This window comes from Ceratosolen solmsi, unplaced genomic scaffold (assembly GCF_000503995.2).
Source record: "Ceratosolen solmsi marchali unplaced genomic scaffold, CerSol_1.0 scaffold28, whole genome shotgun sequence".
In the NCBI taxonomy this organism is placed as follows: Eukaryota; Metazoa; Arthropoda; class Insecta; order Hymenoptera; family Agaonidae; genus Ceratosolen; species Ceratosolen solmsi.
The window spans coordinates 4,261,984-4,275,398 of NW_011948429.1; the positions used below are offsets into that span (position 1 = coordinate 4,261,984).

General features: G+C 31.6%; 1 protein-coding gene across 1 annotated transcript; it reads right to left on the minus strand.

The window, feature by feature from the left end:
* Positions 1 to 1,693: 1,693 nt before the first annotated feature.
* On the minus strand, positions 1,694 to 11,005 carry LOC105363799 (calmodulin-lysine N-methyltransferase). The gene is made up of 4 exons (XM_011501586.1): positions 10,785 to 11,005; positions 7,081 to 7,466; positions 5,330 to 5,578; positions 1,694 to 2,091 (listed from the first exon to the last, which is right to left on the minus strand). Exons 2-4 carry the CDS (start codon positions 7,462 to 7,464, stop codon positions 1,756 to 1,758), a joined length of 969 nt encoding a protein of 322 aa, XP_011499888.1. The 5' UTR covers positions 7,465 to 7,466; positions 10,785 to 11,005; the 3' UTR covers positions 1,694 to 1,755.
* Between the last annotated feature and the right edge of the window lie 2,410 nt (positions 11,006 to 13,415).

Below are 13,415 nucleotides of genomic sequence, written 5' to 3' on the forward strand. Positions count from 1 at the left end.
TTTAATATAAATAAATATTACAAATAACACAAATTTTATATTAAAATACATTTGTTTTGTGAAAAAATACAGAAATTATCTGCACGACAATAAATTAGAATAATTTTAGAAAAAACGTTGAATTACCGAAGAATATTTATGTAGTAATTAAATATTTGTAAGTATTACATTCATTTCTAAACTAATACCAATAATATTACAAATAATATTAAAACAAGAAAATTATATATTGATAAAATAATTTTATTTAATAAAGGGTAAATTAACACAAATCTTCTATTATATTAATCATTATAAAGAGTTGAGGAATTTATGAATCATTACAAATAAAAGAATTCAAATACTTTGAATAAAAAATTAAAAATGATAAAACACGTATTAATATCCAAAAAATAAACTATTTATTAATTTTAAAGTATTATTAACTAATAATAATAAATATTTATAGAATTGAATAAATTTGTATTAAATTGACTTGTAAAAGATGAACTTTAAAATACATAATATTTTTATTGTTAATGTATTATTATAGTACTTTTTATTATGATTATTCTTTTCAATAACAAAAAATTTTAAATAAAAAGAAAAATACACGATGAAGGTTATTGAGCAAAGTATTGTTTAAAAATATTTAACGGGAAAAAAGAAAATAATGTATATTACTGAAAAATTCAAATACACACAAAGCGGTTAAATTTTAATTGTTTAAATTTTAAACCATTACTTTTACATTAATACATATATAATAAATTATCGTTATAGATACAAAGTATGGACTTAGTGTCTTCAAATATGTTTAAATATGTTATTTAAAAATCGATAGAAAATATTTTACATTCAAACTGTCATGTATATATATATATATATATATATATATATATATATATATATATATATATATATATATATATATAAATTTAATTCTTTGATATCAAAAAATATTTTTAAACAAATAGTTTTCATAAATTCATAAATTGTATGGAAGGTATTATAATAAATAAATAATACATTGATTTGTCGGTAATAAAATTTTGCTCGAATGTTTACGATTTCACTAACGGTAAAAAGGTGTCCCATTAAGTGTACGTAGCACTCCTTGTTTAGCATTAATTGAACGCATTTATTCAATTATAAATAGATTTTCATTGATATGTGCAGATTAATCTTATAGATTTTACGTAACAAAATATATATATATATATATATATATATTTATAGGAATAAAAACGTAAAAATTCACTTTTAATTTACAGTATCTATTAAATAATGTATAATGAATTAATAATATTAATAATATTAATAATAAATAAATAAATAAATAAATAAATAAATAATAACAGCAATAATACGAATGAGATATGTTTGAAAAATAATTTCAATACAAATGAGAATGAATTAGGGAAGGAAACAAAACATCTACGTTTCATCTTGATAATACACTTTTTCAATAAGTTTCAATGAAGAAAGGTGTCCCTTAATTCGAACTCTCATCTTTTTTGTCCGGCATTCAGCTAACCACGCTATCTATCTGCTTTCGAATGAAAATTGACAAGAGAGTAGGAGTGGGAGAGATGAAGAGTGTGATAATGGGTGAGAGGTGGAGATGGAATGACGGTTTTAGGGATTATAGGGGCGGGGGAGGGGTGTGCGTGTGATAGTGGGAGCGCATGGTTGAATTTCTCGATTCAAATTACCCAATTTCTTGAGCAATTAATGATCGTTGAGGTAAATTTACACTATAGCCGCGTTCGAGCATCATCCAGGTGGGATCTTCTTCTGCTTAGTGAGTTCAAGTAGCACAGGGAAGTGGATATCAGGGCAGTAGTCGCGATTCGTTGCTAACAGATCTAAATGTCGAGACCAAACCTCGGTATCGTAGCTCTCGACCTGCCGGGCAATGAAGCCCCGCTGCACCGCGGCTTCGGCGAATTCGCGGAAGGTTGTGCCCCGACGCGGCGCCATAACCAGGGCAACTCCGTCATCGGCCAGCCAGCCATTAATCGTATCAACAAGATCGAGTCTCGCCTCGTCGAAGAATAGACAGTCCGCGCAGAGTATAACCTCATACGAAGCCTCACCATTGAACTCCTGCTTTCGTGGATACACATACACATGAGTACACAGTCACTGTATTAATTAAGCATGCTAATAAGCGCAAGCACAGTCACAGATTATTCACAATTTTTCTTAATCTTATAATAATAGAATACTATGCCATCGGTATCTACTAATTAACTCGGTATCTAATTTTACTTTATGTCGTAATTAATTCGAATCATTGATGATTGAAAAACGAATGAGAGCCGATTACCAAATTTTCAAGAATTACATACAAACGTTAATAATGAATCGACAAAAGGTATTTCTATTAAAAGACTTGCGTAGGCAAAATACTAAGTAAACTAAAATTGTCATGCGATGAAGATTTCATATTAACCGGAATCAAATATAATGTGATAAAAAACTTTTTAAATTGTCTCATTAGCATTTAAATAAAAGATAGGTAATTATTCATATACCGATATTTCGATATCATTTTAATAATCATTTAGAATTTTTAAAATGGAATAATTTATACGCACTGTACTATGGATTATATGTGTACGCCTTTACACTATTATCATAAGTCACAGGAAGTCGAAAACGATTGCACAGAGAATTGGAATGTTTCCAAATTATTTAGAAATTAAGTATCATACCCATAATAAATACGTTAAGTTAACTACCAATAAACAGGATCTTAGATTTACTATTATATGCGCAAGGTCATTCCAAACACTTTTATAAGACTAGTATAGTGAGATTAAAGCCGAAAAATTAAATTATTATATGTTTTAGAAATAGGAAGGACATCGGTAAAGTGATCCGCAGTGAATACCGGATTTATTTATAATTAATCTTATTTGTATTTGACTTGATGTAATAAGGTATGAGAATGATATTTGAAGAGGAGAGAATTTAGAGTGTGAAATTAATAAATCTGCCAATTAAAATGCGCTATATGTATGGCTTATTGCCGTTTTTATAAAAATGTCATTGTCTCTCGTAACCAATGATCACGAATGTATATTCCTCTTCCATTATTCTAAATGCAAAATAAAATTAATTATTATATCACTTCCAATTTTCACCGTCCCTATTCTTCCCTCATCAATTTTCGGATAAAAAAAAATGGATCGCACTAGACTATCCATAACTAATCAATTTATTGCATAATAAGATTTTAATAATCGGATTAATGCATACTGGCGGCTGAAAGTGACAAGCGCAAGCATTTAATGAACTCACGAGCTTTCATGCAGAAATGAAATCATCACTCCATCGCACATAATACAAAACACACTGGTATGGAGGAAAATGATTAATACACTCCACAAAACTCAAATAATTGACACCAAACGCGAGCTGTCGGGGCTTACGAGCATACGACCAAGTCCGAATTAATTTGAAGGATAATCACTGCTCGTGCATTTCATTCACTCTTCTGTGACCCTTCAAGTATTTTGTTCTGATAATGAAGTTTGCTAAAATAAAGTGGATAAAATAATTATCATAGCTAAGATTTTTTTACTACTTTCTTGTAATGTAGTATAACATTTCAAGGCATTGGTAAGCAATAGTAACTTTTTAGTTTTCAAGTGAAATATTGAATTTACAATCTTTTACAAGGAGCTTTTAAAATTATTTTACAATTTTAATGTAATCAGATTTCATAAACTTCATTCGCTTTTTTTTTTTTTTTTTTTTTTTTTTTTTTTTTTTTTTTTTTTTTTTATATCAGATTAATAAAATTCTATAATTTAATTCTGACTATTCGTTAGTATAAAATGACAGCTTGAATAATAAATAACAATAAATAACAATAAATAACAATATACTTAAACTTTAAAATATGATGATCGTAATTGACAATTATGAATTCATTCAATGTATTGAGAGATTAGGCGAACAAATGTAATTGAAATATAGCAACATTACTCCAATGGAAGAAAGCTTTTAAGATTCAGTCAAAGTATAATTGAAGAATAAAAGTCATTTCACATATTATAAGCTGGAAAATAACGGAATATCGAATGTGAAAGAATACATTGTATGTTTCAACAGCAATTTCGGAATTATATAATGTGAGTGAAGAAAAATTTGTTCGAAATATACCTCATTACTTTTATCATAATCAAATAATCTATGAATTTCAATGGATCTATGAAAATTGAACACATTTCATTGCATAAAACTATATATGTACTTTTGCAAAATAATAATCTATATCAATTGTTAAATTAATATTGCTTTAATGCATAAGAGGCTGATATTTTTTTGTAAAGTTCACATCGTCTTTTATGGCGCGTATTAGTGAAATATTATTCAATTCGAAGCTTTAAAATTGTAATATTCGACAATTACTTCAAATAAAGATAGTTTTACAAGTTTATTTCAATACTGCACGATAATCTAAATTGCATGGAATGAAAAAAAGAAAAAAAAATGAAAGCCTAAGAAATGTCTGGCAAATGTCTAGCTTATTAATCGAGTCTATTCTGGTGAAAGTCTTACATATACATTTGGCAGCATACGCTATGCCAAAATTTCTCAATGAATATTACATAGAAAGTCTCATGAATTAATAAATTATAATGAAATATATACGTAATTAAGTATGCGTTAATTACTGGCGATTATGTTCGTATTAGTATTGAAATTGAATCAATTAACAAGGTATTAGTGTTGGCACTATACGGTGACCTTAAACGAGAGCTTCCTTAAGAAAAGAAAGAAAAAAGATGAAGAATAAAACGTAGCAATTACTTTGCAATCGACGAGATTCGTACGATTTGTACTCTCAAGCCAACCGACTCGGGAGACTGCACCTCTACTTATTTTGTTCAATTTTGTTCAATAACAACATGCCCGTGAGTGGACGAATGGTGTGGGAGAGGGTTGGGGATGGGGATGGGGATGGGGATGGGGAGGGGTAGGGGGGAAAGGGAAAGGGGTGATGAGTACACTACAGACCCGTTGCAGCCTCCCACTCCAAGCAGTAGTAGTAGGGTAAATATCCTCAATGGTGCATCGATTCTTAAGCGAATCATTGGAAATTAACGGATTTCGGCGCGCGAATTCGACACTCCGTTCCCCCTTCGCGGCACAACAGCTGGTGGAATAAGGGACTGGGGGTGCGTGTGCGGCTCTCGCGGTGCACGGACGTGCGCTCCGAGACGATGGCCACGGTGGGCTCTCGGAATCAAGCTCGCGCGCCGAGTCACGGACACGTAAGCCCCGCTACTACCCGGCCTAATCCAATCACCTGTAAGAGGAGGAGGCGATTAGCGCTGCAGGCCGCGGTGCTCGACTGTCGCAAGGCCTTGGCAGCCCTGGCCCACTGGACGACAGCGCACCTCGTCAGCCCAGCCATGCCGTTCCTCTCGACGATACACCTGACGTTCTCGACGCTCCTCGCGTTCCCGTCCGTCAATGTCACCGAGCTCGGCTCGCAATACTTGGCCGCCAGCACTCCGGCCAGGCAGCTCATACCCCCGCCAAGCTCCAGGACCTTACGTCTCCGGCAGATTTCCGGATTCTTCGTATTAACGATCATTGGGGCACAAAACACACAAGTCAGTCGTCGTGGCTTTCTCGTCAGCGGTGCATTTAGAACGCCGGCGATAAGCCCCCGCTCATTAAGTGCTTAATAAGTGTTACACTAAGTGCTCGTTAGACTCTTTAGCTCGATAATTAAATGGCTCACTCTCTCTCTCTCTCTCTCTCTCTCTCTCTCTCTCTCTCTCTCTTACACTCTCTCATATCTGTCATTTCAATGATAATTGGCATTTTTAAGGCACTCGAATGTCATGGACAGTTGTCGAGCAAGCTATCACGATCAATACACTCGTGCACGAGTGTAAATTTATGTCGCCGCTTAATTTTAGATCAACGACATGCTACGCTGCCTCGATTTGTTTAGCCCAAATGTGCCCCGACACGAGCACTATGCAATTATGTATTATGATATATCGCGAACTTGGCCTGTAAAGTCACCTCCCCCCCCCCTCCACCAATTTCATGTTAATATATTTTCGGTGCGTGCGCGTAGTAAAGTAAAAACTCAAGAATTACGTATACAAGTGCCAAATAATAAGAGTCTTATGTTAAGCCTCTTTAATCCGCTACTAAGTATGCACAATGATAAGAGCCTTATTTTATTAAGATTTTTAATCCTTTGCTTACATTTATTTACATTATACTTGATAATTGGATACGCGCTAAGCCTGTTATTGCAAAACAAAAGGTTTCGTATTTTACATGTTATTTTTACATTTACAAAAAATGAAACTGTATATTTAACTAATGTCTACGTCAAATTTAATTGAAAGATAAATACTAAACTAAGCTGAAAATAAGAAAGTACGCCTTCGCTTCTTTCTCGGAATACTGAAACTTTTCATCCTTCATCCCTCATAGAAAAAGTTTTAATATTTCAATAAAATAAGCCTTCGTTTTTCATAGATGTTATATTAATCAAAAAAAAAAAAAAAATAAATAAATAAATAAATAAACAAATAAATAAATAAATAATAATAAAAAAAAATAAACTTTTCATTTGAAAAATTATTTTATTTACAAAACAATCGTGACATTTATTAGAAAAAACTTTATAACAAAAATACCGTATAATGCATACTATATAATATACATATTCAATGTTTATTGTTAAAAGCTCGTAGCGATGTCGCTCCTACAAAATAAAGAATTAATTAAAATATTGTATTATTAATGCGATGATTATAAATGCGTTAAATCGAGTTAAATTGAACAAATAGTACCAACACAAATGTGCTAGTTTAAAAAAAAAAAAAAAAAAAAAAGGGCTACGCTCGAAACACATAATTGATAATGTTTATCATTATGATGATTGGCCAGCGAAATCTCGAAGTCTTTTAACAAAATCGAGACGATCACAGAACAAAGCACTCGAAATCTTTGAACGAGGCGTCTATTGCACCCCAATGAATACGCGAAAGACGGTGTCTACCGCTTCGTAAAAAAGCATCACGTTGGGCGATTTTAATGCTAAAAGCTCACCTTAAGTAGGTAATAAGCTAAGCATTCCTCGGACGGCCAAACGCATACGTTGCCAGTGTTGTTAAAGCCAATGAGCTCGTTGGCGGTGAAGCACTTGCTGATGCGTCGCACCAGCACCTCGTAAAGCTCTCCCTCGAGTAATCCAGTATACAGCCACCAGGTGCATTCGTCCTCGTTCTCGAGATGCACTTGGTGGAGGAGGTCGAAGGTGGTGAAGCGTCGCGCCGATATCTCCTCGTTCTTACCGAGAACTTCGTCCTCGAAGAAGTTCAGTGAGCGGGTGAGTGCGCGGGCCAGCAAACGCCAGCGCTTTTGGGCGACCTTACGCTCGCCGTCCTCGGAGCGCGGCGCCGCCGACGATTCGTACAGCAATTCGCTTGTCATATCTGTCTCAAAGATTATTCTTATGCTGAATACGAATTACGTTCTAACTATAGGCTTCGTCCGCTCAATGAAACATTTTTCCAACTGAATTTTCATTTTCAATACACCCGCTGCACCTTCAGGCGACTATATAAATTTATAAATTTACATTTGCGTCTATTCGTCTAATGGTGTGGCTCGAATCAAGCGTATTAAAATAATTACAAAGTAAAAATAACATGACAAATATAATAGCGTAGGTTTGATTTTTATACCCAACTCAGATATCGGGCATTCGAGTCTTGCATATACAACAGCTGCATCTATTTATTTTAGAATACTTTAAGAGGCCGATGTGTAACAATTAATAAAAAGTTACAACACCACGATTAGTTGCAATGACTATAAAATACTCATAGACAGTAGCAAGCAATACATTACACACTTTGCTGTGAGAATATTTTTATTTTTTTTTTTTTTTTTAAATTCTTTCGTTACAAATACCTTATGTTCCTGGTAAAAATAAACTCTAAATAATGCATAAATTGATCTCAACTTTTTGTTTATTTTCACATGCATTTATAAGTAACTTAACGAGATAAAATGAGATTCATGTAAAAGGAGAAGAAAAAAAGAGAGAGAAAAATATATGATTGTACTCTTCAGTTTTAACCGATAAATAAATTAAGTTTCTAAAAACAAAGGGAAATATATTGCTTTTGAAATAAAGTATTTGAAACGTTCAAATATAACGTATCGGACTTTGGCGACTTTAGAATTTAATTAATTTAGTTAAATTTCAATTTACTTATAAAATGAAATAGCCTTATAATATTTCTTCATAATAATTATTAGAAATATTTTATTTTATTTTCAATTAATAACCATAAAGAAAATAAAATTAATGAGTTTCTATTTAAATAATATAATAGATTGTCAATATATTCGTATTAAAAAAGAATATAATTAATTTTAATTATCTCTTTATCATTTATTATTTTCATTATTTTTATTTATATCCTACACCATACCGAGATAATTCATCGAAATCTTGACAACAGTACTTCGTGAACTTCTTATTAGCTGTACACTTTGATGAGGATTTTAACAAGAATTTTAAACATTGCCAAAAAATATAATTACATTAATATGTTTGAAATAAAAAAGGAAATAAATTAAATTTTGGCATTCAATATTATTTTGGAATGTATGTAGTCTATGTTAAAAAAGAATTTTTTTTTTTTTTTTCTTTTGTTTATATTAATTATCTTTAATCAAATTAATCAACTTTATATAATATAATTGATTAATATAAAATATAATATCTTAAATATTGTTTTTATTAGATTAATGCGAAAAAAGAAACATCTTTCGCAGTAATATAATGGAAAATTTGACGACTGCCTTTGTGATCAAAACAAAAAACTTTTTAACAAATTTATTATCCATAAATGAAATAATGTTTAAAGAATGAACTTAAATTAAAACATATTATACGCATTATATATGTTCGATCAGAAATCAAAAACTTACAGATGCAAAAGTATTTAAACCAAATATACACAAAACAAAGTTGCAGTAAAAAATGTGAATTTTTCTTTTTCGTCCATGTCAAAGTCATGCCGGTGTCAAAAATTTCGAGCTCGTAATACCTCGTTTAATTCTATAATGTATCACATGCACATTTTGTCATCGGGACAATACATTTAATTAAAATAATATTATAAATTCATTTAATAAAATAAATTTAAATTATTTTATTGGGAAACATTTACAATTACTTTATTAATAAATAAGAAATGATTGTATGTGTTACTAAATACTGTGCATTAAATATGAAATTTAAGCTTTAAAAATCATGTAGATTATTGAATTAAAATTTATTTTTGGAATTCGTGAAAACAAAAAGTAACTATAAATAAAAGTGTCAGATCATTTAAATTCTATCGATAATTCAATTAATCACAACCAGCAATTTCTAATAATTATTAGTCAATTATTATATGTTTATTAATTATATCAGTTAATAATTAATATGATTTTATTTAATTAATATTTTAATCAACTATTATTACAATGATCCATCGTCGAATTAAACGAGCCTATTAAATTGAAAGTTTTTCCTTTTTTTACAGATATTAAATAATTCGATAAAGCGATGAAAAGCAAAGTAAAGCATTTAGATCGCTATAATTTTTATCACTATTACATTTTACACGTATTAATAATATTCATTTATTATTATCTATTTACATCATTTATATTTATATTACTATATATTTATAATTCGTTTTAAAATCGGTAAAAACATAACGCTTGAAACAATGTTTAATTATTAAAATGTTATCGTATAACGTTTATTTGTATTAACAATAATAGCTTTAATTAATTAAATTATTTTAAGTGTAATAAACTTAATGATTTTTCGTTATTAATTATTCTTGTAATATAAAATTAAAAGGTAAGAAATTTAAATTTGTTGTGAAATTTATTTGTATATCTCAAAATTAACGATGAAATATCAATATCGAATATGTATTTTTAAGCAAAGGATCGTTAAAATATATGTAATTACCATAATGTTTATATATACATATATATATATATTTTTTTTTTTTAATTGTCAGTTAATGGAAGATATAAAAAGTTCTAAAAGTGAATCTATAAAAGTTAAATATTTAAATATTTAAGCTATATTGCATAGATGCTTAGTCGCATTCTCAAATATATTACATTTTCATGTTTACCAATTATTTACTTAAAATTTTAAGCCGACATATTGGTAGATCGATAGAAATGGCGCGTAAACGAGCATGGAAACGTCAATGATAAGGTCTAAATAAAGGCTATTTTAGTTTATTAATTATTATTCATTGCCAAATAAATGAACGACAATTATAGAAGTTTCGTTATATTTAATGTTTAAACGTAATAAGAGTTGTAAATTGTTGCTGGTGCACGATACAAATTGCCATTTATCTAAAGTGATAAACAGTAATTACAATTACTGAAGTGGATTTGCAAGACTGACTTTATTATGAGTAATATTAATATCAAACCAATATGAAAAAATTATATTGCTTGACTCGAGCCTAATAAAGATAACCGAAGATTACATTAATAGCGTTATTGTCTAGCCGCGAGTTACACAAAAATACTTGGGAAAATGTTTCTCTCGCAAATAATAATGCAAGCGAAGTAATTAATCTTTTAATTACTTTGCGCATAAACTGATCGAATAAGAGTAAAATTGCGTCCTTACATACCTGGTTGCCAGGTACACTCTGCCAAGAAACAATGCCCGACTACATAAACGAATATAACCGGAGAGTGGCACTTACCGCTGAACACGACGACGGCTCCCCTCACCGCAACACTTCGACGCTCATTCACTCGGTGAGTAGAGCGACGATGCTGCAAGGTTGACCCGAAATACCGAGAACAATATTAAAAGGCTCGGATCCCGGGACCCCCGGCGCGATCGGCAGCCCTGAGATAGCGAGAGGCTCTCGGCGAGTCGCAGCCGCCGCATTGCCGCGCGGTCGTCGAGGGCCGCGCTCGCGGCGACGATTGAACGACGAGGATGCGAGAGAGAGCCCCGCGCCCAGCTGCGCCGTGCATCTCCCACGGGAGTCGGGAAGCGCGCGACTGCCAGCGATCGCCGATGTGTTAAATGTCACGTGTCGGCGGCGAGCCAACAAACCTGGCCGCGCGCTTGCGCCCCCGCCGACGCGGAAGCCAGTAGTCGCGCTTGGCGGCGGTGGGGCCGAGCATTTTTGCCCTCGTCGACGATCCGCCTCGGCACTTAAAGCTCCTCCTCGGGACATCGCCGCCAGCGCGGACTCCCCGACCCCCCATTGTTCCATAGGGCTTGGACATAAGTCGCTGGAACAACAAGCGGGCTATCCAACTATTTTTATAAGAACGTGTGGGAACGGCGACGGCTTATTCGAGAAGGTATTAAAATAAACTGCTTAGTGCCAGGAGACCGCCGCTATAAGTCCCGAGAACATTTCGAAAGCCAGCACCGCTCGTCCCTCACTCCCACTCCCTCAAACACACGCGCGCGCGCGCAAACACGCGCACACACACGCACACTCGCACACTCGCTCAATCACTCACTCACTCTCTCACTATCTCACTATCTCGCTATTTCGCTATCTCGCTATCTCGCTATCTCGCTATCTCACTATCTCACTATCTCACTCTCTTATCCTCGATGTGTATTGGGTTTGCTCAACTGCGGCATCTAACACGTTATTATCATCTAACTCTCCATTATAACGAATACTGGATAATGTGCAGCCTCGTCCACTTCTAATGTTTCTTTCACATTTACTCATACAGCAACGCCAGCTATTTGAACATCCCTTTTCTTTGCTCCGTATTATTACAAATGGCCAAAATTATTATTCCATTCGGTCGAAAAACTCGAAAGAAAAACTCAAAACTCAGGCCTTTATATCATGGGAATGACGCAAAATGCATTTTACATATGGATCTTACGATGAGAAGAAGGAAAAATTAAAGAAAAAAATACTACTTCATTAGAAAGAAAACAATATATCTGCCGATGTTTTGGATTTTTTATGGTACATTCGATTCTACTCTAAGAGCTTAATATAAAAAAAAAAAAACGCAAACAGACCTTCAATCATATCGAGCTGCAATCGATGAAACTGCATTGAATAAAGTTGCAAATATGTATTTTAATTGCCAATTTTCGTTAATATGCTTTAAAAACAATACAGTTGTTACAGCAGATCGAGAAATACTGCCAAAATTTCATTGAATCGTAAAGAGCAAGGAATATATGAATTAAAAAGATTTAAAAAGTAGAAAAAAGTTTTTCAAGAAACCTTTGAACTTTTCTTTAAAATTTTTATGAATAAATACAATTTTAAAATATTAACTTACAAATATAATAATTGAATAATTGAAATATATTTTAAAAATAGATCACCTGTCTTTTATTACTAAGTCATATTTGGTAAAATACAAATTAAGCTCATATAAATAAAAATTAATTTTCTTTTTCAAAATTATCACTAATTTGTGTGTGTGTGTGTGTGTGTGTGTGTGAATCTGTCACTTTAAGACTTATACTTTTATATTTAATTGCTATACACCCATTTTATATAGCTTTTAAAATTAAAGCTCAATATTTTAAATTCCGTATATTTATGCTATTTAAACTTCTTTAATTAACTTGCTATTAAATGTAAATTTTTTAAAACTTTATCATATTTTAATCCTAAAAAGTCACATCCATCTCCATATTATAAAATAAGTGCATTTCAGCATAAAGAACTAATTATACGCAAAAAATGAATTCAAATGTATCAATTCAATTTCAATCAATCAAATCAATACAAATTCAAAGAGTCATCTAATTACTTATGATAATAACAATTTTATTATGCAGACCTTAGCGATTGGTTGTGTTATATGAAATTATATATATATATATATATATATATATATGTAAAGTTTCATTGGAAACTTATTTATGAAATTATAAAATAACTTTCGCATTTATGTACATTTGTATAATTAAAATTTATATACAATTTATAAGCGTACATTAGTAAACGTAAATATTTTTCAATCAAATACTAATCTATTTTCTTTTCTATTATAAAAAAAAAAAAAAAAAAGAAATAATTTTTTAGAAAGCTATATTTCACATAAATCTCATTCTTCAATATAATGATCAAAACAGCAAAATTAGCTTATGATTTATTAAAGTTTTTTAATGCGATAACAAAACAACAATAGCTGAAAGTATATAAAACTTAAGTGCTTTTATATGCATTTGGCTATATCAAGAATCGGGAGTGTGTCGTTATTATGTCATTCCAAATGTAACTTTTCGTGTATTTTCGTTTAAGCTATGCCCGTACATAAGTAGTTTAAAATATATTTTGCTTAGAAGATAATACTAGATACTTTAAAAAATGCTTATTTTTACT

Bases quoted from the DNA above. Each gene is read 5' to 3' on its own strand.
- LOC105363799 (XM_011501586.1), bottom strand. From the start codon at position 7,464: ATGACAAGCGAATTGCTGTACGAATCGTCGGCGGCGCCGCGCTCCGAG. The intron at 5,579-7,080 runs GTGAGCTTTTAG...GTTAATACGAAG, and splicing joins TAGCTTATTACCTACTTAAG to AATCCGGAAATCTGCCGGAG. The intron at 2,092-5,329 runs GCTAATCGCCTC...TATCCACGAAAG, and splicing joins CGAGCACCGCGGCCTGCAGC to CAGGAGTTCAATGGTGAGGC.